Source organism: Tubulanus polymorphus, chromosome 5 (assembly GCF_964204645.1).
Source record: "Tubulanus polymorphus chromosome 5, tnTubPoly1.2, whole genome shotgun sequence".
Taxonomy (NCBI): domain Eukaryota; kingdom Metazoa; phylum Nemertea; class Palaeonemertea; order Tubulaniformes; family Tubulanidae; genus Tubulanus; species Tubulanus polymorphus.
In genome coordinates this window covers 20,039,450-20,065,379 of record NC_134029.1, presented here as the reverse complement: position 1 = coordinate 20,065,379, position 25,930 = coordinate 20,039,450, and the positions used below count along the sequence as shown (strand labels likewise).

Below are 25,930 nucleotides of genomic sequence, written 5' to 3'. Positions count from 1 at the left end.
TATTAGCTCATGACCTTTCTTTTGTGGGGAAAGTTCAAGGTCGTTGGTTTATACATGTTCATTAGGGGGCGTTGGGTATTGAAATTGTGTGATCGAGCATTTCGAACCACCTCCCAAGCAGGCATGGTGTCCCCTCTGGAGTACAGCCCACCACATGAATAATGGATCACAGACGGACCTCCATTTATCCTCGGTCAACATTCTAAACGAGGCTAGGAATTAAAAAGATACTTGTTTCTTTATTCATTGTACAGATTTTATAAATACTATCATTATTTATAGAACATGATATGCTTGAAAGTATGAAATATAGAACATCTATAAAAGATTCAGCACGATCCATCATCGTATTTTACATTCTTACCGTAAAAAAATACTGAACAAAAGTGGTAACGATAAGACTACACCAGTGGAATGTAACATCTCTATTTACAGAACACAAACGTTATCATATCTAATGACACTTTGTAGTAAGTAGGTTTAATCAATGAGCATCGAAAATACAAATAGACCGTTCAACAGTACCGGTAAATTCTATCTCGAGAGAATCACCAATGGGAAACAGAATCCTAATATAATTAATGTACATGTACGCCAATGAAAAAGTTTCACGTTTTCTCATTGAACAATTGGTTAACCTAAAAGGTGGTCATCATAGAGAACATAGACAGCTGCCATATAGTTTTATGCCATTACGTTCCACAAGATCCACGCCACTAAACACGATCACAAACAGATAGGGTTCATCCCAATGCACCCGTTGTATCTAAATATACATGATTATTAAACTTTGCCATAAAATGTAATAACAGTTTTTCTCATAACAGTACATCAAATATTAGTGCGTAAGAATATTCACTTTACGGATAGCACTGGATAACTCAAACACTGACCCAACATACCGAAACAATCAACGATATTTACGTTAAACTTCAACAACACAGTTACCTATAAACCATTAGATATCGTATTTTACCAGCCCTTTTTGTACCTTCTTGGATATTCAAGATTTGAACCGGTTTCCCTACACACAACTCGACACGTACATTGATTGTGACGCAAAATGTATAATTGTTCATTCGGCTTTCGAGTAGAACATGGCAACTGTATCTATAACTCGATGAACTGCTGTCGTGTAACAGCAGAAATCTTATCATTACATAATGATGTACTAGTATTGGTTCTAATAATCAATCGCCGCCGATGGACAAGAAACGAGTAAACCCTGCTCGTAAAGAGAATCAATCCTTCAAGTTTTAAAACTGGTAGACAGACAGTCGATTTCCATCTCCAATTCAGGATTCAGTTCCACTCGAGAAATAAACTCAGATCCGTGGAACCGGCTCCAGATCGGAGATATATAGAGACAGTTTAACCATCGTTTCCAAGTCTGTTCAGTATTTTTTTGAAAGTTACAATGACTAATAGTAAGAGACATTAACAATGAAATCTACAACTAACCTTTTTCGTATGTATTCAACAATATTACATAGAATGAAAAATCAAATGAAAATATTTTCAGCAGTATCTTTTATCGTGCATGGATTGGGTCATATTCCCGTATCGTTGATGGATGATTATTTGATCGAAAGGAAAAAAGCTTAAGTACTAAACTACCCTTACTATATCGTAACTAAAATGAGACAGATAGTACTTTATATGTATAGTAGCTTCATCAGGTGAACATTCACTTTATAAAGCTACTATATACACTAGTAGCGAAAGCTCGTACTTCAAAGTAACAAGTTAACCTATTAAGTACTATCCATCTCGTGTTATCTATTCTACACCAGGGACGGATAGTACTTCATAGGTTAACTTGTTTCTTTGAAGTACGAGCTTTCGATACTATCCTATAGTAGCTTCATCGGGTGACGAGCTTTCGCTACTAATGTAAAGGAGGATATTCACCTGATGAAGCTACTATACATTAGTAGCGAAAGCTCGTACTCCGAATACCTATCAATAAACTATTAAGTACTATCCGTCCGGTTTTATTTATTCTACACCAGGTTAACATGGCTCCTCTACGAATTATAACGTATCTACCGGTAATTTATGCTAAACATGTACATTCTTTTTCGTAAGGGTCTCATGGAGTGAATAAAAATTCGGTCGCAATCTTCAATCCTGCTTCCACTGTTTAGAAAAGGAGTCGGCTCTTTCCCAGTTAGCTGGGGTCGATTTTGAACCCCGTGAAACGGCTCCCAATATTTTTCAGAATAGTAAAAAGTGCTACCGACACCTCGATGCGACGTGATCCGACTGGAGCCATCCCACACCACAATTATAATCAACTGAAATATCATATACGCGTATATGCAAAATAGTGACTACTACTACAACTTCTAGACTATAAAATGAGACTTGATTTAAAATGAATTCAGATGAAAAATATATACACTTGGTGTATGTAAAATCAATAAATACGGGAATGGAAGTATCTTCCTGTACTATGAATTGCTTCTAATGCCATCCCAAAATAATGGTCTATTTGTCGTAACCCGACCGACCCGACTTCAAAGGTATCGAGTGAAAACCAGTTTTCTTGGAATTCATTGATTTAAATTTTATTTTTGATATTTTTTCCATATAAAAAAGGTGATAAATTTGCACTTCTACCTACCTACCGACTCATCCTGAAAACTTGAGTCGGTGTTACGGCAAACAGACAATTAATTACTTTGGGATGGCCTAATGCGTGGACACGTATTTTTTCAGTACATGCTCGAATTTCATTAGAATGTCTACCGATGATTTCTGAATAACAAACTGCAAGGAAATGATACAGGATAGATTCCCAAAGCCCCATTTATTCAGAACTTTAAACAAGCTCAATAAAACGCATATAATGACAGCTTAAGTAATTAATTGGCAGTTAACTTATTTTTCAAAGTGGCGTTGGTTTAAGCCCAACGCACTCAGCAAAACATTTGTTTCATCTAAACAGGAAACTCGTTTGTGATGTTCAAAGCACGGCATCAAAAAATGAGGAGAAAACAGTTGTTGCACCGTGGAATCAATGGTGCAAAAATAAACTCAGTTATTCATATGAATTTTTGTGTATATCATGTGATGCAGTGATGCTCCCTGATCACTGCACATGGGACGAAAAATGTTTTTGATGAAAGAAAACATTTTTCGCGAATAAAGCAGTGCTGGTCTTGCAAAAAAACGTTTCTCTGTTCGGCATTTTCTGTTTTGACTTCAGTGCATAACAAAACATATCGAAAATGCCTTTCCTTGCCGTGTGCGTTGGGCTTATACCAGAGTTACATACCACGAAAATCCAAAATAATAATCAAAAACAAGGAATATTATTTTAGAATTTCGGACAAGTAAATTCGGACCGCCTTGAGAAAACATTTGGAACTTAGTCCCTTAATCGTTTGTGTCTAAATCGACGATGAAATTCGTTTTAAATAAACATTATAAAGATAAATATTGAAGCAAATCTAAAAAAAAAATTGTTTCGTTTGTCTAGATTTCTATCACGATAGATCCCATAATCTTCTGCATTCAGTTTCGTTGATGTTGGAAATTTTCCACATCTGAGTTCTAGTGGACGAACTGCACGCGGTCATGAATATTTCTTTAGTCCCGGCGTCAGAGTCTAAACAATTATTCGATATAGGATGATATAATTGTTTGGTATCCTGAAAAACAGAAGAAATAAACAGTAAAGCATTTTTCGTACTTCAGACAAATTCTAGCAGCTGTCCGGCTATGGATAGTCATTAATAGTATAAGCGTCGACTACAGTCATGCACACCATTCGAAGAGGATCTACAGTTCGTACAGCCTAGGAATAATATTCTGGGGCCAGTGGCTCAAAAGTTGGTTGGAGTTAACCAGAGGAGATAATTGATACAAGCCATGGTCACACAAGCGTTTTTGGCATGTGCCAAATTTTGCCCAGGACAACTGTTCACACGGGTGCCAAATGGGCCCCTGTTTGGCCCCAGCCAAATTTTAGCACTAATGATTGCGTTTGAATTGCAACTGGTACCGGAAATGACCCACTTCACTTTGTTTGAGCATTGTTTAGTATCAAGTGAATGGTTAACGTGTGAAGACGCTCTCTAATTAGGCACGGGCCAAATTTGGCTCGAGCCTGATCCGTGCCAATTTGGTCCGGGCCAAATCGTCTCCGTGTGATCGCGGCTATAGTGACAATTACAAGTTCCTTCTTACTATGGTACTTATCCGCTTGTTAACTTTAAACAACTTTTGAGCATCTGGCCTGAGACTGATATATACCCCGGAGGAATCTATAGATAATGAGAAGTCACTAATCGGAAGAATAAGAAGCACCAATTAATCGACCATAATCATAATCGAACAAACATAATCAGCGCAAAACCTTCTTGTTACTAACAAAGTATGAAATATCTGCGGGACAATTCCCACGGCACAGAGTAGCGGTATATTCAGAAGATTTAACCATCATGTAAAAGATCAAGTCCCTAACATTTGTCAACATACAGATTAGATCTCTTTATTGCTATGGTACAACAATTTTTCATTCGTCAAAGCTAGACTAGTACTTTATGTAACACGTATATGGAAAAAATCAATGATGAACATGTGTGTACGCGTGTAGTTAGATTGAGAAGCTTGATAAATTTTTCATCGCCTATTTGTGAAATGTATTGTATACGTAAATGGTATCGTGTGCGTCTCAATTTACTTGTATCTCATATTATGAAATGCTGATGTAGCAGTAGCACTGTTTTTTGTCACGAGTTGTTTAATGTGAAAGTACATGATCTGAAAAATCATTAAGTGAACTACAAAAAAAGCTATTCATTACTTCGAGGTTAAAAGAGGTTAGAAACTATACCACGCTCATTGTTTACATTACAAGCCTTGAATATACCCTAAACATATTCCATAATAGCATAAACCACGATCACGCGAGCGCTTTTGGCCCGGGCCAAGTTTTGCCCAGGGCTCAGTTTCACAAAAAAGTTTTACTCAAATTTTTGGCGTAATTGCCTTTGGTTACTTCATGTTTTCAATGAGGATTACAATTCAAACTTAAACATTTTAGGCTTAAACTTTTTCGCAAAACTGGGCCCAGGTTCATTTGGCACCCGTGTGAATGGTTGGTTCGATCAAAAAGTTCGCATCAGGGCGAGCCAAATTTTAGCATGCGCCAAATTACTGCATGTGAATTGCAACTGGTTCCGGAAGTGACTTTGCTTTGTCGCGGCACTATCAAGTATCAGGCCAAATTTGACTAAAGCCTGATCCGTGCCAAATCATCTATGTGTGATTGCGGCTATAATCCACAAACCTCGTGTTTGTAATCAGGATTTACATCAACCTCAATTCTTGCTATTCGTAAACTGGAGAGCATTCGATGAAAACCTGCTTAAGCAAGAGAGTTTGTTCTAGGGCAAGATTTCTAATAACTTTTATTTTCAATACATCTTCACGTTGCACTTGAGACCCTGGAGAAATGAAGACTGATTGATAAGCAAAAGAACAGGTAAGTTGAAATAACTAACTGCATCTAAACCGCGCTATTCTATTTTTTAGATTTTAGATTTTTTTGTATAGTTTATATTGTTTACACCGATATATATAAAGGCCATAACCACCAGTGAACAGGGAAGATAGATTTCATAAAAATAACCTAGGAGCTCCACAATCTTCGTAACTCCGTTTCGTTCACAGTTTTGAACGACCACCGCTGCGTTTTACTGTTCGCGTCGCAATTCGCTATATATATTTCTTTCGTATCGCCATTAGAATCTAGGCACCTGCTAGAGGATACGTGATAAACTTGCTTAGTGTCCTACAATGTGTAAATAGATGAAAATATACGCGGCGTCGAGACGGATAGGTGGATCCGATCTGCTCGCGCGGGGCGAACGAAAGATATAACGAACAAATGACACAACGGAAACCAAAGGCGAAGGTAGGGTAATAGACAAGTGGATGCGTCTGCCGCTTTCGCCGGCATCTCAGCTAGAATGAAATTCATCGGTTAAAGGGAGATATCCGAATCCAGTAGGCAAAACAGTTTTGTATCCGTGCAAGTTTCTGAAAAGATTTTCGAGTACGACGAACTGGAAAACTTCTGGAAGCCTCGAATGATCATAATACGTAGATATATACTTACAACATTATATTTCCAGAATTGGTTCCCTTTCATACCGTGGCACGCAAATAAAATCACAGGAGCTTTGTGAATACTCTGAGAAACATCGAAACAAACGTTTCGCTTGTTTGGCCGGATATCTTTATGCCAGGTCAGTTCAAATTGCTGAAAACAAAATAGAACGAATGGTTTTTATTGCACAATATCGCATATTTCAGCGTGGCCAATTTTATGTGACTTGCTTTTTCCCTGACTATTCCCTGATATGCATGTTGTATTCCCCGATTTGGATCTGCTAAGAATTCGATCAATGAACTCAGTCAAATATGTAAAACATAGATGGAAACTGTTTGATTTTAAGCGCGATCTTGCAATCTCAACAAATTTACCCGACTTTTCCCTGATCTTAAGGTTTTTACAAAAATTCCCCGACTGTTCCTGACTTTTTTAAAGAAAAGAAAATTACCAGTCTTTTCCTCTGATACATTTTGAAGATACACTGAATACAATGATATAAAAAGACACCGATAGATGGCGTACCTGTTCTCCAGATCTTCCATGCCCGTCTGCAACGCACTCTTCTAGACCAAATCTCTCATTCGCGGATTTGAAGCGAGTGTCGACGCACATATTGTTGCCGAGATTACGCAACTGCAAAAAATCGAAAGATTTCATTACCGAGATGGAGAATCTTCTTACGCTTATCCGTTTGACTATTTCAATATTGAAGGATTCTTTTCTCTCGAAGGAAAGAGAGAAAAGAATATTTTCTTACCTCGCCGGATGCATAGCTAGGTGGTTCGACGGGTGGATAATGCTTCGGTAAATCGAACGCGATTTCCGTCATGAACCATTTGAACGATTTACATTTCAAACGGTTTCGAATGGCTATTTGCGCCGTCAAATCGCCGGCGTTCAGTTGTCGATAGTGAGGCCGGCGTCGGTATAAATGTTCTTTGTATTCGTCCATCCAAACTTCAGCGACCCGTTTATAGTTCTAAACAACAAGAAAATAAAATTCATAGTAAGAGAAACTCCAGTTTTGTTGATGTTTTTAAACGAAACCTCAAACATATCTTTTTAGGAAAGCTGTTACTTGTTTTTATGTTCTTGTATTCCAATGGTATTTCAATGATTTCATGTATTACTATTGTAAAGCGCTACGATCATCTTATAATATAGCACTATATAAACAAATTAATTATTATTATTATTATTATTATTATTATTATTATTATTATTATCATTATTATTATTATTGTTATTATCATAATTATTATCATTATTCAAAGTGAATGAAGCCACAGAGAAGAATCATCGTACCAAGAAACTCCATTGCGATCAGGGTTCAAACATATGAACCATGGATTGACGAGACCAATATGTAAAATACTGAGGGTTTAAACAGCTCTCAAATAAAACTTAAGTTTTCAATTTTTCATAACAATTTTCTCGAGTCATCTATTCAATAGCAGCAGACTAAACAGTGGTATTGAAATACCGGAATACCGGGGAAAATTTCATAGCCACTACTATTCAGGATATAACCGTAATTTCAGCCGATCCGACGATTAATAATTGCGTCCGTTATCGAATAGAATGTGGCTAATGGTGTTTCACATCTCTATTCGAAAACTGAATTCGATTACCGCAGGGATTTCGCAGACTTACAGCAATTATATGCAGCCAAAGTACCAAATATATGGTGTACGCCGCAGTACATAGTCGATGCGTGCAGAAAACAATACCGGCACGTACCAGTACTCGCAAATACATTAAACACCAGTACTTGCGAGTACATTAAACACCAGTACTTGCAAGTACATTAAACATGGATTTATCCGGTAATTTGCAATATGGTTTAATTGGCAATCAGACTGGAGTGCCAGCCACTTGAAGGACTACTTCTTCGATTTCCTCATAATGGTGATATTGAAGTATATAGATAATGACTGATATATCTTCGCATATTTCTCAACGAGCAATCGCGGTGAATATCTCATCAACGGAATATCCAAATAATTAAAAGCCTAATCACGGGGAGCTTTAACCCCCCCCCCCCCCCCAGTTCCTGTCTGTCAATTCAAATTATCAATTTCCTTGAGAAAATACTACTGACGTTTTGAATCTTCATAACCAGACCAATTCTATTTGTTAACACATCGAGTTCCCCTCCCGATCATGGCACCCTCATGATATTGTATAAATTAGAAGCAGTTGTACTAATTTGGATGATCAGAGCACAAGAATTTGAAAGCTGTAATTCTGTGAGAATGGCCACGATGTTCTTAGACTAGAAATTGGTGCCGATACCAGATGCCAATCTAGTTAAAAGTTAATGAGCAAAAGCCGCGGTTGATAATTTGAGAATTTATTCCGACAATTCTAAAGTCTTGACTTAAACTTCAACATCAGTGTTGGTTTTGCTCATAAACTGTGAAATACTGAGATGAATATAAATCTACCAGTCTAGTTTCAAATATTCACTGAAACATCTATTTTGGGGTTGAAAAAAAAAAAAAAGTTCGTAGATTCTCCAGTACTTCTAAATCTACTAACGCTCCACCTATATTCGAAAAAAAGTCATCAGGTCCTACCCTGCCGAGCGACGAGCCTCCTCCGTTCGGGTTGAAACGACGATACACGTGAGCGATACGCGAACATGCGGTATCGACCATCTGACCGCCGCACTGCCAAATCTTCATACAACGGCGAAAACAAAATCGTTATTACGCGTTCGCAGCGCGTTGATTCCCGGTGATAAATACCGGCGATCACGTGTTGAAATTTACAATCAACTGACGAAGTCTCAAATGAGTCTTAAACCATTAGAATACTTCAATCGTTTGCAGTTTAAAGATGGCAACCGATAAAGATTCTTTATTGATTTAGTTTCGGCAGAATCAGCCGCAAAGTTGTGGATTTATATTTCAAGTTTATGCCCGAATCAAACGTAATCTGTTCACCCTTTCAGTGCTGACTAATTAATACCCAAAAGCGCTCGAAACAATTTGAAAATTTCCACTCTAGTATGTCGAATAAGGGGCATATAGATCTAGTGTATCTACACCGCGGTGCGGAGTATCTTAAGTTACCAATATTTCACTATGTTGGACAGACACTGACACCTTTCAATAGAGGTAAAAATTATTACATTAACACATCACAGTGCGGTGTACTAGCAAAGTCCATCACCAATTTATACACCGCACTGCGGTGTAGACTTGAAAGGGTTAAACATGAAATCCATTAATTATTCATTATCAACTGTTAATTGCAGTAACTGTGGTTTGACTTTTTCAATGAGTAAAAATCCACAACTGTACGAACTAGATGCATATTTCAATAGCCATCTTACAGTTGGCGTAAAAATATTTTCAACACACAACACCGGATCAATAACCGGGCATCTTACGCAAGCGCCGCGCGTCGAACACCTTTTACCGTGAAAATATTACCTTTCCAACAAAATCACCGAGTCCCGGATTAGGAAAAGGAGCGAACTTTCTATAGACATGAGCGATTCTAGAGCAAGCAGTATCAACCATCGTACCACCGCATTGCCAGATCTATAAAATATACAAGATAGCTAAAGGTATTCGTAAAGAACGTTTCTAAGTACCCACAGTCTCTATCAGAGAGTAGCTAACAGTGAGAAATCCTAATATCACTATAGCCACTATCACACGGAGATCATCTGGCCCGGATTGAACCCGGAGTCAATGCCCAATTAGAGAACGCTTTCACACCACTCAGTAAGCATTCACATGCAATGATTTTACCCATGCTAAAATTTGGCTCGGGCCTTGTCCGATGTTCTTGGCTTTTGGCCTGGGCCAAAATCGCTCGTGTGATAGCGGCTTGTCTACTGGTAAAGGCTTCTGTCTCTTTCACATTAAAGAAAATGTGAATTAATGCACAGATCACAATTACTACAGAAATATCATCTACATTCTAAGTTTCGAATCCCACAGTGTATAGTGGAAACTAAGTTTTGAATCCTACAGTGTATAGTGGAAACTAAGTTTTGAATCCTACACTGTATAGTGGAAACTAAGTTTTGAATCCTACAGTGTATAGTGGAAACTAAGATTTGAATCCTACAGTGTATAGTGGACACTAAGTTTTGAATTGTACAGTGTATAGTGGACACTAAGTTTCCAATCTTACAGTGTATAGTGGAAACTAAGATTTGAATCCTACAGTGTATAGTGGATACTATGTTTTGAATCCTACAATATATAGTGGACATTAAGTTTCCAATCCTACAGTGTATAGTGGAAACTAAGATTTGAATCCTACAGTGTATAGTGGATACTATGTTTTGAATCCTACAGTGTATAGTGGACACTAAGTTTCCAATCCTACAGTGTAAAGTGGAAACTAAGATTTGAATCCTACAGTGTATAGTGGACACTAAGTTTTGAATCCTACAGTGTATAGTGGACACTAAGTTTCCAATCCTACAGTGTATAATGGAAACTAAGTTTCGAAATCCCACAGTGTTTAAACTAAAGAATACTTTCAATTTGATGAAAAGCAAGACAAGCAGATTACTATTTAGCTTATGAAACCATTTTGGCAAAGATATTGTAAAATATATCGTAGGCATTCAGTAACAGTGCATGCGGAAAAAATATTAAGCATAATGTACAAATCAAAAATGCATTATCATTTAAATTTATTTCCGTTTTTACTTGAATTATCACGATTTGAATAAGTTCGTTTTTGCTTTTAAGAAGCTTATCTGAATTAATCGCAATGTATTAATTAACATGGATAAGAATTCGGCTTTTTAATGTACCGTTAAAATAAACCGACTTACCTTAAACGACAGTTCGTATTGTTCCCCACCCCATATTTCCAAACCGGGATCGTAACCGCCGAGATCCCAGAACCACGATTTATCCATAGCGAATAAACCCCCAGCCATTACAGGACTCCTATAAATCAAATTGTGAATAAGATTATCGATTTTTAACAAAAAACCAAGGAACCACTTCCACAGGTCTGAGTTTAGATTCCACAGGTCTGAGTCAAAGAGTTAACTAATTTAAATTAACTAATTCTACCTAATCAGTAAAACATAAAAACAGATAGTACTTTGAGGGTTGACTAGATTTATTTAGGTAACAAGCTTTCGCTATTAGTGCATATTAGCTTTATCAGGTAAATGAGCATAGTCAATGCAGAAACAACAGTATTTATAGGGGGAATAAAAGTTGTTTCTGCATTGACTATGGTCATTTTCCCGATGAAGCTACTATGCACTAGTAGCGAAAGCTCGTAATTCAAATAAATCTAGTTAGCTTTCAAAGTGCAATCCATTTGTTATGGTTTACTGATTCGACACCCGGGATAGAACCTACAACTAATTTCAACTAATTACATCATTAATCTAATGCATCCTGTAGAAAAAACCAGAGTTTTTAGAAAGTTCAAGCTGTGTGGATCGTCTACTTTCCGACTTACTTGAAAGGTTTTGCCGGATTAGCCCTATCCTCCGGTAACAAGGGTAGTCGTTTATAGAAGAACTCCCAATCGAACGCGCCGCGAGCTCCCTCATCCTGAGCGCGATACATGAAAGTCTCGTAATCGAGCACGTCGATGAACGGACAGACGACCGTTTTACGATCCTCGGCGATCGGATCTGAAAAATATCAACGAAATTCGATTTATCGCTCAAAATCGATCAGGATCACCGCTTTCCACCGATTCACTAATCTTTCCCTGCTTTTTCCATGTTATAACACAAAATTCCCTGAGAAAATCCGAAGAATTTCTTGGGTTCGAAATGTTCCAATATATTCCTTTTTCATGAATTGTGTTTTGATAAAGAAATGCGTGGTTAGTAGCCTGCCCAAATTTTCCTGATTTTTTTGCAAAATTTTGCAAATTTCCTGAGTTTTCCCTGATTTTTTTCTAGACTTTTCCGATTCCCTGAGTTTTCCAGGTTTTCCAACTTGACTGATATTCCAATTCTTATATCACTACATAGTGGCAGTATTACTTAAATCCAAAGTTTAATTGATATCAAAGAAATGGTGGGGGATGCAATTGTCCAAAGGGCCTTTATCTTGATACTGTTGATTCCCATGTCCAATATGGCTGCTATGGCAGCTAATGTAGAAGAAAGACGAAAATATGCTAAGCCTACTACAAACTATTTAACGGCTAACGATGTGGGGGATGCAATTGTCCAAAGGGCCTTTATCTTGATACTGTTGATTCCCATGTCCAATATGGCTGCTATGGCAGCTAATGTAGAAGAAAGACGAAAATATGCTAAGCCTACTACAAACTATTTAACGGCTAACGATGTAAAGAGGATTCGAAATGCCGTTGTTCCGATGACAGGTATAACGAATTGATTCAGTTCTATTATACGGGCGCTACGGCAGCTAGCAATAAGCCAGTTATCTAAAATGGATCGGACAATATCGGCGCCGAAAAAAAACTGCATATTCCCGGCATTTGGATAAATAGAAAATGGATTAATAACTACAATATCCCATTACGCCTGCTGCAGCAGCTAATGTCCACAAATTGGAAGCTCATTTTATGGTTTGCTAGCGAGCTGATGACATTCTACATCGCTCAAAGCAATGGGTATTTTTTTCCCCACGAAATCATCAGTCATTTCCATTCGATTTTATAGCGTACGACCGGACTACCCTGGTATACAGGGCATACATTTCACGTTTCGTTTTGATAACTGATATGTGTGAAATTCTTCGAAACATCTACCGGCGGGGTGCAAATATATGTAATTACTGAGTCTGAGTCGCGCGGATCTGTAAAAACACATGTACACGCCATCTGCTGGCAACTTCAGGAATCTACTTGGAGTTGGATCGAGGTGTAATAGACTCGGAAGTCAAATATTATCTTTTATCTCCTATTCATCAGTGTACGCGTATAAGTTTCACGAGTACGCGACGAATAAATTTCTCATAAACTTGAAAAATGACAGTTTCCCTTTTTATAATTTTCATAGTTATAGATTTCGAGCTCGTCGTCGTCGGTGTTTCAGCGCGGCGTAGTGTTGTTGAATAAAGCTGGGACATGTGAGAGAACTGCGAGAACACGCCGTCAATAACAGTGAATGAAACTCTATGACAACTGATACGACGACATTGTTACTACTCGTGTTGAGGGAAAATATCAACTATAGTTGATTAATACCATTGATGGTTTCCCCTGATGTGTTGCGTTGCCACAAAAATATTTCCAACATTTTCCGACAATCGATATGCGCTAAATCAAATTTACGATACAATCTATACAGGGGGGGGGGGGGGGTATTCTCCAGTTCGACTTCAGTTGAACAATAAGGAAAAATAGCGTCTGTCACCATAATTTGTGGGTCAAATTGGCCCTGGCCTCAAAAAGAGAGGGCATCACATGTAAACCACTCGCTACTTAACGATGCTTAAATTTGGCCTGGGCCTGGTCCGATGTTTTTCGTCAGGCCCAAATATTGCATGGGTCAAACAGAAACGGCCCACTGGCCAAATTTGACACGGGCCAAAAGCACTAGCGATCACGGCTGTATAATCTTGCCGATATGAATCTCTTCCAATTCTCAATCTCAGCTCATGAGCTACGGGTAAATTCATAGTTTCTCGTATTAGAGAATTTGTTGAAATACTCGAATAATACAAATTTGAATATGAGAAACGCGCGTTATTCCATACGCGATCTAATTGCACCGTTTGAAGGTTCATTAATAATATAAATTGCTGTTATGCGCCGCACAATCTAATTTCACCGTTTCAGACGTAGATGAAAAATTCAGCCGACACTTTTCATAGAATACAAATTCTACGCGAACGGAAGCTGCAGGAATAGAAAACAGGGTAAAACAAGCCACAAGCGACAAACGGTTCTCGGGCCTCAGACTCGAGCTACAACTCCGAAATCCCCGTGCGCTAATTCTCCTTGCATTTTGGATATGTTATATCTAGGGCCAATAATTAACTTTAATCACATTTTTTTAAATTTTCCACACCGTTCCTCAGTTATGAGGTCATCTTCAAGTTTGTGTCACCGAAAAAGTTTTTAGTGCTTATTTCTGCCACTAGGTGGCGCACTGGGCCTATTCTTTGCACTGCGCAACTAGAACCCCATACTAACATTCATACCAAGTTTCATCGAGATTGAACCACTATTAACGAAGCTAAGTAGCTGAAAGACAGACAGACATGCATGCAGACGGTACGAGAATAAGGGTCACGCCAAAGCCCGAGAACCAATGAGTAGGGTGAAGAAGAAAATAAGAGCTCCGCGGGGAGAGGCAGAAAGTCGGGGAGAAGAGAATGCGTTATCTCAGTCAAATAGAGCGGCCACGTCAATTTCCGAACGACGCTGGCTATCAGTAAATAAGCTGTATAACAGACTATCTTTGTGCGGCGTCAGGGAATTCTAATAAAGCCGAGCTTACTCCGCATCATGTAAGACTAAGACTTATTTGAATTGTACCGCTCATAATAAATAACGCCGCAGAACGATTAAACGGGCGGCATGGCAGACGCCAAAAATCGCATTTACATATTTTCATAATCGACACGGGTTTCAAGGTTTGGATAATGGATTTCTTGTGTCGCGGCCCTTCACACGTTCGGTACACATGACGAGGTCTCTCGCATTTTCTGGCATTTCATATCAAAGCGATGAATTGAACAAATTGTCGTGTTTACACGATTATACTCTCAACCGTCCAAAAACATCAAACGCTTCTTACACGAAAACTAACTTCAACGTTCATCGACACCTTGAAAAATAACATAGGATCAATGGAGTTAATTTGAATATATTCAATTCAATTCATTTCCGGTCTAGCCCAAATATTGATGACATAGTGCACGTCCTCTCAAAACAATAATCTAATTTGTTAATTGCACGTGTATGAAAATTCATTAAATAGAAAATAAAGTAACGAAAATCAATATTTAACTAAATAAAACGGTAATTTGCGCAATAATAATAGTTATTTTGATACGCCAATATCACATCGACCCACACAGTACCCCCTTAAAATAACGCATACTAGGTATCAATGTATTTAAATATCATTGTAACAGATTATTTTATACGGTGTCATAAAACTGAATCTTACAATGTTTTGCATAATTCACAGATAGAAAGGATAAGATACGTCCTTAGAGAAATGTCTCTCAAGGAGATCTGGAATGACTGAATTACGTTCGCTAAATTCATCAAACTCTGATGAATACGGATGGTTGAAATTACGTTGAAATGTATGCAGCTGAACAGAACGATCTTTCCGCAAACCATTTCCGTCATCAAAAGTCTGACCGGATTAAGTTGCCGAAGCTCTATTCTGGCGTGTCAGTCAAAACTCAACTGGCGCCAAATTTACGCACATCTTCGATATCCCTAAATACCCCGAGACATATGAGACAAAAATAAGATAAACTAGATATCTGCTTTCGATATTGTAAGGATGACTTCAGAATCGTGCCAATTATCTGCTCCAGACAGTACATAAACAATTGAACAAGTCAACACTGTTTGGTATGGTATGGTCGGTATGGTATGGTATGTAAGTATGGTATGGTATGGCATGGCATAGTAATACGGTTTGGTATGACGTGGTGGCATGACGTGATATGGTATGGCACGGTGTGGTGTGATATGGTATGGTGTGGCATGGTGAGATATGCTATGATATGATGTGGTATTGCGTGATATGTTATGGTATGACAAGACATGATATGGTATGGTGTGTCGTGATATGGTTTGGCGTGAAATGATATGATGCGGCATGGTTAGATATGCTGTGATATGGCATGGCATGGGAATGGCGTGATATGATATGGCGTGGTAGCAAGGCGTGATATGGTGTGGCGTGGTGAGATATGCTGTGATATGATGTGGTATGGCATGATATGGTATGATATGGCAAGACATGATATGATATGGTATGGCGCGGTGTGATATGGTATGGTATGGCATGGTGAGATATGCTGTGATATGATGTAGTATGGCGTGATATTATATGGTATGGTGTGATATGGTATGGTAAGGTGCAGTATGGTATGGCATTGCATGGTGTGATGTATGATATGGTATAGTTTGGTATGGTTTGGTATGGTTTGGTATGGCTTGGTATGGCTTGATATGGTATGGTAGTAATAGTTGTATCCTGTACAATGATATTCAATACTATTTTCCTCTGAATAATGAAATGTGATCTATTGAGTAGGTAGGTTCCCTTCAGGCAGGAAACTATTATTACCGAACCCTACAAATCCTTAGTAATTCCATAATGAAATATAGTTAGATTTGATACAGTAATACCATAGAATCGAGGTGTCCGATATCAGAACATTAGATATTTGAACGCCATGTTCTTACTGAATTTCATGAAAGTTCCCCGGATAGAACCGAGATCCGATAAGAGCGGAGAGCGAGCTATCGGATTCGACAGTTTGATCTGATCATCTGAACCACACATTTCGAGAGTAGACTCTATACATACATAGCGTGTATCAATACTGTGAAGTATGCACAAATAAAAAATATATATTTGTTCAGTAAGTTAGGTTTTTTACAAGCATCGATAAGACGTACAAGCGATCTATACGAGCCATCGTGGCCCTGTAAAGAATTTCGAGGCAATTCCATTTCTTCATTAATTCAGCTTTATGTGTCGTATGAAACTCTTGCGGTCGTAACAGATTTCTGTGTTTAGAAACCAGGGTCCAGACCCACAGTTCCGAGTTACAATTTAACTCTCGAGTTAATCATTGAAAATGAACTAACTTTAACTCTTACTCACACTGTGGAACTGGGCCCAGGGCGCTGTGAGAAGTGCGCTGATTGCTACGACCATGGAAAGAACAGCGCTGGACCGTCTGGCTTCGACTGGCACAATTCTCACGGTTTTAGTTCCACAGTCATGAGTTAAGATTTGACTCTAAAACATTAAAAATTAACTAATTTCAACTCACGAGTTAACTTAAATTCACAACTTCGGAACTGGATCCAGATAATTTACGATATGATTGCTGCTCGGTTACGGGCAAATTGATTTGCCAATCTCAATGTATGAAATTAGGCAAGCCAAAAAATTGCCCCCAACCAGTCACTTCAGACTGGTTGAATGATTGTTTACTTACTTCGATTAAAACAAAAAATTCTGTAAACTTGACTGCCGATCACTATATCTGTATTTCACACATTACTACATCTGTACTTCGATTTCCAATTTCAAAATCAAACCCCGTTTCGCTCCCAGCAGGTGTGGTGCGGGTTTGAAAGGGACTCCAAATCCGAAATCGAACTTTATCAATGGATTAAAGAGGTGCAACGATCCATATTTCGAGAAAAAGAAACTAACTGATTTAAGAGCTCGATATCATCCCATTCTGAAGTTGTTATTAGGTAGGCTACACCGCCGCGCTCGAATTTTCAATTACGTCTACCAAATCAAAATCGATCAAGATCTTTCGCCGCGAAACGGGGCCTCGTCGCGCGAGCCCCGTTTCCGTAAAATATCGAGAGAAAAATGGATCGGAGTTCCATTTCAATTTGTAATTCAATACAACGCGATCCAACACGGAGGCAAACGGAACATAAATCCTCAAGACGACGACGCTGCGAGCTTCGATCAAAAGCTTTTAAGAATATTATTTTCGGGGGGAATCCGCGTTGAATTACGCACCGAAGTAAATAACAAACGCTAATAAACGCATTCCCCGATAGAATTCGATTGTGTAATATTTCAATATCGACTATCTATGAGCGGACTGAGCAGGCGTCGTCGTCGCCGTCCCTACTCCCCGGAGAAAAACAGACGAAACGTACAACAACGAATATTAGCCGTTTTTTCATCATTACACAGTCGACCGAGCGACGACGAGAAATGATAATTTACGCGCATCGACGAATCGACATGTTCAATTTAGATATCATAGCTACCGTAAATACGAACCTCTTAAAAAGTGTTATCGGTAACGAATTGAATTTTCTTTCAGTAACATTTCATTGAAATATGAAAGAAAATGTTCAAATTCATCAGTAATCCACAGTAAAACCTTCAGCAACATCTTTCATATTTCTGTTTAAATCAATCAGTAATCAACAGTAAGACCTCAGTAACATCTTTCGTATCTCTGTTCAAATTAATCAGTAATCAACAGTAAGACCCTCAGTAAAAACTTTCATATTTCTGTTTAAATCAATCAGTAATCAACAGTAAAACCTTCAGCAACATCTTTCATATTTCTGTTTAAATCAATCAGTTATCGACAGTAAGACCTCAGTAACATCTTTCATATCTCTGTTCAAATTAATCAGTTATCAACAGTAATCATCAGTAATCAACAGTAAAACCTTCAGTAACATCTTTCATATTACTTGGTACTGTACGCATCAAATGAATCATATCAGTACTTCTCGCTAGGAATAGTCCGCGATTCTACGCCCCGGTGATCACGAAGAAAAAACAAATGGCCAGTTGCACAGTCATGGCTTAGACTTAAGACCAGTCTAAGACCAACTTAGTTCTACAGCCAATCTGACAACTTAAGACCAGTCTTAAGATTTAAGACTACTTTAGGACTTAAGTCACGACCCTGGGTTATATTACTGGTAGCCGCGGGTTCAGCATGCTGACAGATGTGTAACCTTGTCGAACCAGGTGTCAAACGACGCCATAGCCACTTGAAAATCGGACATAACAGTTTTCAGCCTTTGCTATCGAAACTCGGCCCCATCATAGAACACGAGCTATGTCACGAACATACATGGATAATCTACTTCACTCCGATATTCAACGCCCCCTGGCGGACGCAAAAACAAACTAATGATCTCGAAACTCGTCGCAATCGCGGAACATTTTTAACACCATCGAGCGAAAACCCACGGTTAAAAACGTGAACATAATCTTCGCATATTCAACTCTGAAGATGAGTAGGCGTATTCCACCTGAAACATAACGAACAGAACAATAACAGTCGTCTAGGTTGATATCGTGGGTTTTTGTACGATCGTAGAAAATGTCACGGGCTAAAAACTGCGTAATCGATTACGGTTATGCACGAAAGGACGACGAACCTAAGGCGAACACAATTAAGGCGGCCGGGGCTACGAGCCGGCTGAAAATATGCCACGACGCTTATAGCCCATAAAAATCTAAACAAATTTCACGTTTACGCGTGTTACGGCAAATGGATGAACGCCGGACCCAGGTGGTAAGGAACGAGTCAGACAATCTATTTGTCGAGGAGGTTCAGCGGCGTCTCACGCATTAGTCGAGGCACCAATCCGTGTTTAACACGCGCTTTCCTCTGCTTACCGGCCGCGCTTGCCAATAGTAATCACTAATCACTAAGCAACAATCAGTAATTACTAATATATATATATATATATATATATATATATATATATATATATATATATATATATATATATGATTATATAGACAGGACCCCCCCCCGTAGGCGATACCGCTCATAATTATTATTAACGCGAGGTTGAATATGTCGAGAATTTTTTTCATATCGCGCGACCGTTGCGTAGGTTTTTGTTTTTGTTTTCGCCGGCGGTGCCATGGAGACGACGTGGATACCGCTCGAGCATGTTTTAAGAGCTCGGATAAATGTGATTATTTGATGACGACACGACAACGGCGCACACGCACGCGAAGGCAACACGACACTAGCGCGCCAGATACTATATACGACGACAAATGACTCAACGTCCGTCCTCCTAGCAGGCGACGATCAGCCGAATACGATTTCGGCTGGACATTTTTTCATAAGGCGGAACGTCGAGATAAAACCTATTTGAACAGCCGGATATTGAGCATCTCGGGCAGCATCGGCTTTCCAGCAATTCGATATGATTTTCTTACTTTACGAGCTACATTATACAAACATATCGGCGTCGTCGGCGCATTAGCGAGCGAGAAATTACTCCACTTACAGAAGGCTTCGGATGACGTCGTGAGACGCGGACATTACTTAGATCAGTCAGCACTTCACGGTCGGCGATACATGCTGGAAGCAGCTCCAGTAAAAATGTCTGATGACCTTATAGGCGAACTCACTTTTGACAGGGTGGCCACTTTCTCCCAAATTACGAATTCCTTGTTTTCCACTAAAACAAAAAATTCCCCGAGTAAACTCAAAGAATTTCTTGGTTTCAAATGTTACTACTTATTCTTTCTCTATGAATCATGTTTTGATTGAGATGCATGGTCAATTACATTATCTACATTCCCCGAGTTTTCAAGGTTTTTTTTAAATAGTTGTCAAATTCCCTGAATTTTTCCCGATTCCCCGAGATTTCCAGGTCAGTGGCTACCCTGATTGGTGATAGCGCTCCTTATTTCCATTCTTTGAACTCAACCCGACCAAAACCATCAGGCCGGGTCCGTGCCTAATTTTTGCATGGCGGTGTTCATCGACGAATAACACTCAGACCAATTGGCAACAACAAGCCAAATTCCAGGAAACCGCGTTGATGCTAAAACGTTCAGGCTGATGTCGTTTTTTCAAAGCTTATTTCACGCTGGTTCGCGTGTCGCTTAGTTACTCTGCGTTTTTTCCCCCTTGGGAGAAAGTCGACCTAATCTACGAACAAAAGAACAACGAACCACCTATGAATACACACCCAGAGCTAGTCGCGCGCCGCTTCTGAACTAATTTTTCCATCATCCTTCGAACAAAACACGTCCTTCGCTCGTGTGTGTTTTACTTAATCCTCCGCGTATGCGACGGGATTTTCGTCCTTTTCAAACTGGCTTAACGCGCCGGAAACTTCTCCGACCAGGGATCACATGGCTCTCGACGCGAGATATTTGCGTCGCAAAGAAAAGGCGCTAAGACGGCGAAAGTGCAGAACGGGTACAGGCCGGATTCTATACAAATGAAGCCCGGATCGACAGCACTTGCTTTTAAAACTGCTAACAACTGGTAGGAACCACAGGGAAGAACTACAGGGGACCGGTTTCATTGACAGAGCTTAGACTTAAGACCGGTCTAAGACAAAATTAGTTCTATAGCCAATCTAACAACTTAAGACCAGTCTTAAGGTTTAAAGACCACTTTTGGTCTTAAGCCTGACTATGGAACCAGCCCCCTGGGGCCGGTTGGCTCAAGTCCAAAAGTTCTCTTAAATCTTAAGACAGGTCTTAGGATTTAAAGTCGGCTATAGAACTAAGTTGGTCTGAGACTGGTCTCGAGTTAAAGCCGTGACTATGTAACCCGCCCCTGGGCCCAATCGGCAGTCGTGATTTAGTCCAAAAATGGTCTTAAATCTTAAGACTGGTATCAAGTTGTTCGATTGGCTATACAACTTAGACTGGTCTTACGTATAAACCATGAATATGCAACCGGCCCCTGATATCTTCTTCTTTTCCAAAATCACTCGATACCATAGTTCGCCATTTGTTACACAAAGAAGATTACTGTCAAACTTCGAAAAAAAATCTTTCTAGGGAATAAAGTGGAGATTACTGGTACCAGTGATAACGAAAGGTAGTGAAAGCACTGTCTGCACGCTTAGGGCGAGTGAGGGAATATCAGCGGTCGCTGGAGACGCGAGTTATTTGCATATCACGTTCATTTTCGCCAAAAAAACGTCGTCGAACGTTCGACGGTTGTTAACTCCTCGCTTTGGTTTCTGATCCATAAATAATGGGTATTTTACGACGGCGCTGAAACGCTCGAAATTCATCGCCAGACTTCGACGACGTCGCAAAAGATATATCCGCATTCCCGCGCCCTGGAGAGGATAGAATAATTTCTAGCGTTCTTACCGAGTAACGGCGGCAACCAGTTGACGTTGCATTCGCAGTGCGAGTCGAGGAAGATGAGGACCTGCCCCGTGGCGGCCTTCGCGCCGAGCAGACGCGTCCGGATTAGACCTTCTCGTTTCTGCGCGCGCACGACTTTCACGTTGTCGAAGTTGTTCGCCACGTAGTCGTCGAGCGGTTTCTTACAATGTTCTGGAAAATATATGAATAAGAAAAATAATGAATACAAGATGAATTTACAGAAAATAATAATAATAATATATATATATATATATATATATATATATATATATATATATATATATATATATATATATATATATGTATATATGTAGTAAAACACCCGTGGCCGTTATAAAGTAGACTGACACAGGCAGTGATAAGCAATTAGTGAGCTATATACACTGGCATGGCATATACGTCATTTTTATCGGTCAATAAGCTGAATAATCAGTCGAAAAACCTTTTTGCGGTTTTTTTGTTTCTGTTGCATCTTCATACTCATTTCGATGTAAACAACCACATAAAACAGTCGCCCCCCCTTTCTAGGTCTTCATATATAGATATAAAATCCATGAATTGAATAACCGACAATGGCAGGTGGTAATTGAAAGCAAAATAAATCAATAGGAAAATCATGAACAACTGTCACGAACTGGGTGTGCTCAAAAACAATGCTAGAATGTAAATAGTCACGTCATCACTGTAAATATTCCCTAATAGTCAAGTAGTATAATGAAATTTTGTTCTACCGGAATAACATCTAACATCGAACATGGACAACAGTATGTCTTGTTCAGGGACGTTCATCCAAATGAAAATTTGAATATTGCAAAAAAAAGAAGTTTTTTGTTATCGTTTCAAAACTGTGCTGTATACAGTGCCTCCCCTTTTTAGCTTCCCCTAGACTCGTATATCAGCTTATAGACATGGTCAAATATTTTATTGACAACAAGCATGGACATCCATACAACTAGTCAGTCCATCATCTACTGGTACATGCATCTCACTATCAAGGTATGACACGATTAAAGGAACAATAGAAATGTCCACAATATAAATGATAAGACTATAGTGGATATGACGATTCATCAGATATAACTAATAATGTTATTTCGTCCAAAGTGAGAAAATTTCATTAATTTCATATTGGTTATAATCTTCTGGTCCCACAAGTTTCCACTGTATTATGTAAGGTATATTTCCTGAGTACCAGAATAAATCAACTGCAGTTTGATCATTCATACGTTAGGTGTGTCTATCATTGCTTTAACCGCATCAAGCAGAATATCCCTAGTTCCCTAAGGGAGCAATTAGTAGAGCCAGGCGCTTGCAAACCGATCCCCACAAAAAAAACGAATACGTGAAAATAGGTGGAAAAACTTGATTGCGAAACAACGCGATCCATTAATAAGAGCTCGCAGCGCGAAAAATAAAGCAGCGCGGAAATATCGCGGATGCGTTTATCCTTCAATTAATGGGCGTTGTCGCCAACAACCGTATACGGATACGGCGTGGCGCGCGCATACGAGGTCGAATATCGCTAGAGAGCGCGAAACGACCGTATAAACCGATACGCTTAACGACGAGAGCATCTTTGAAGAGCCGAACGCGTTATGTACCGACGAGCGAAAAACCGTCGCCGAACGGCGTTTGAAGTCGTGTCATCGATGGTTGTCGTTATTAAAAACGTTCGCGACGGGTCGATCAGAAACTGCGACGACGACGATCTGTCCGAGAGCAGAAGATATTACTCGTGTCGCGTCCAGATTTTATCGAGGAACGTCGCTACGCTTCTCGGCGAAATATCATTCCCGTCAGGTTCTATTGGATAAAATATAACGCATCAGACAACACGGTTTTCATCCCCAAGATCTGAACCGTATCTGAATATGGTGATATGAAAAAAAAAAAAACGAAAGCGTGTTTTCGAGAAACGTAGTCACGCTACTACCGGTAATAGAACTGATGACAGTAGAGATCTGCAGCTAGTTAGAGTGGGGAAGATTTAGTCGATGAAGGCCTTAACCCTTTCAGTGCTGACTAATTAATACCCTATAGTGCTGGAGAAAATTTGAAAATTCTAAAAAAATTCCACCCTAGTGTGTTGAACAATGGGAATACCACTATAGTGCGTCTACACCGCAGTGCGGTGTATCGTTAGTTACTAGTATTTCACTATGTTTGACACTTGCTGCCATTTTTCAATAGAGATAATTACTAATTACTAATTACATCAATACGCCGCAGTGCGGTGTACTAGCAAAATCCATCACTGATTTATACACTTCACTGCGGTGTAGACGCACTGAAAGGGTTAATCAGAAGTTAATTTGAAGTTCTTTGTGAGAAAAGCAATCGATGAAACAGGCGACAGCGGTTCTCGGGCTCATACTCAAACTCCGAGATTACCATACGTTAGTTCCCGTTGCATTTTGGATATGTTGCATATCTCATTTTGAATTTCGACCCTGTTCCTCAGTTATGAAGTCATCTTCGAGGTTATGTCGCTAAAAAACAGGGGTTTTAGCGCCTAGTTCCAACACTAGGTGGCGCACTGGGCCCATTCTTAGCACTACACGACTAGACCCCCATACTAACATTGTTCTCAAGTTTCATCAAGATTGACCTGTTTTTAGATATTAACGAAGCTAAGTAGCTGAAAGACAGAAAGGCAGAAAAATTGAATTCAATGCCTTGATAGCAGTAAGGCTGAAACAGAAAATCACTTTTATGATATCATAAATAAGCAGTTTTAAAGCACTTTTGCATAAGGCAAAATTGGCGCTTTTCTTATCATTCAAGACGCCAGCCCCTCAACCTACCACATGACTCAATCATTGAAGTCCATGAAGTAAATGATGGTAATAAAAAGAAAAGCCAGTGTAAACTTCTAAGTCTTTTTGTCGGTCTTCAAGTTCAAGTCATTGTTTGACCATCAAAGTAAGCGTCGAAAGCTTACCAGGGAGATAGCTAGTCTACAAAAAAAAAGACTTTAATGCCTTCAATTCCAACGCGAATGCATCTAAGCCCGCTTGGTAAGCTGCTAAGTAAAGTCACCGTTGGCCATCTTGTTTGCCATCTAATTTGGTCATACGATACACCATTCCATTTCACATTGTCATTAGAGAAATGAAAGCTCTACATGGAAGATTATATCAGTTGATAGCCACTAAGACCAAGGGCTGCAGCATAAACCCAAATGGCTTTCGGTGGAGTGGGCTAAACATCAACATCTACCCGAGAAAAAACTACAATAAACTATCTACACGTAGAAAACGACCAAAATAATGTAAAAATGGACAAAATGATCATCAACCTTGTAATATAGTTACTTCCAAAATTTCGATGTATTAAATTAGGCAGCCAAGAAAAATTTGATCCCAATCAGTCGCTTGCCGGTTCAAACTGGTTGGAAGATTGTTTGAATGAACCGGAACCGAATTTCCAAATTATGTACTTCGATTTAAACTAAAAAAATTCTGTAAATTCGACTGCCGATCACACAACTATATCTGTACTTTGATTTCCGATTTCAAAATCAAACCCCATGTTTCGCTCCCAACAGGTGTTGTGGGTCTGTAAGGGGACACTCAATCAAAAAAGTCAAACGAAAATTACCAACCAAATAAATAACAGGATCAATCCCTATTTTAAGATTAAAAAAACTAGTCGACGAAAGAGCTATAGGCAATTGCCAAAAGCGCTAGATCAAGATAAAACGAGACGAATTAAAAGTAAAAAGGATTACGAGCTGATTGCAGACGACAATTAGATCGAGATAAACCCGGCTACAGTATTTCGCGTGCGCGTTTGCTGGAATCCGGCAAAGCACGGATAGAATAATGAATAGTTAATGAGACCGAGATTGCAGAACTCACCGGGTCGGACGCGCTTAATTGATTTCCCGCTTAAGATTAACGGCGACGAGCAATACGAGTACAGTCTGCCGTGGATCATCAACGACGACGACGGGTCATCGATTAATAAATTATACGTCCGCGAATTTACCGTCATCTACGATTCGCAATTCA

General features: G+C 39.2%; 1 protein-coding gene across 2 annotated transcripts in view; it reads right to left on the bottom strand.

The window, feature by feature from the left end:
• Nucleotides 1-238: 238 nt before the first annotated feature.
• The window catches only part of LOC141905172 (polypeptide N-acetylgalactosaminyltransferase 10-like), a 42,831-nt gene continuing 17,139 nt past the window's right edge, over nt 239-25,930 (bottom strand). Inside the window, exons 6-14 of one of the 2 annotated variants that reach the window (XM_074793952.1) lie at nt 21,900-22,088; nt 11,582-11,759; nt 10,935-11,052; nt 9,568-9,678; nt 6,885-7,106; nt 6,650-6,760; nt 6,131-6,274; nt 5,642-5,803; nt 3,599-3,656 (exon numbers count right to left, since the gene is read on the bottom strand). In XM_074793952.1, coding sequence (XP_074650053.1) covers nt 5,642-5,803; nt 6,131-6,274; nt 6,650-6,760; nt 6,885-7,106; nt 9,568-9,678; nt 10,935-11,052; nt 11,582-11,759; nt 21,900-22,088 — 1,235 coding nt within the window. In that variant the 3' untranslated portion in view covers nt 3,599-3,656. Of the gene's footprint in view, nt 3,657-5,641; nt 5,804-6,130; nt 6,275-6,649; nt 6,761-6,884; nt 7,107-9,567; nt 9,679-10,934; nt 11,053-11,581; nt 11,760-21,899; nt 22,089-25,930 lie in introns of both variants that reach the window. The other variant, XM_074793951.1, reaches the window with a different exon arrangement.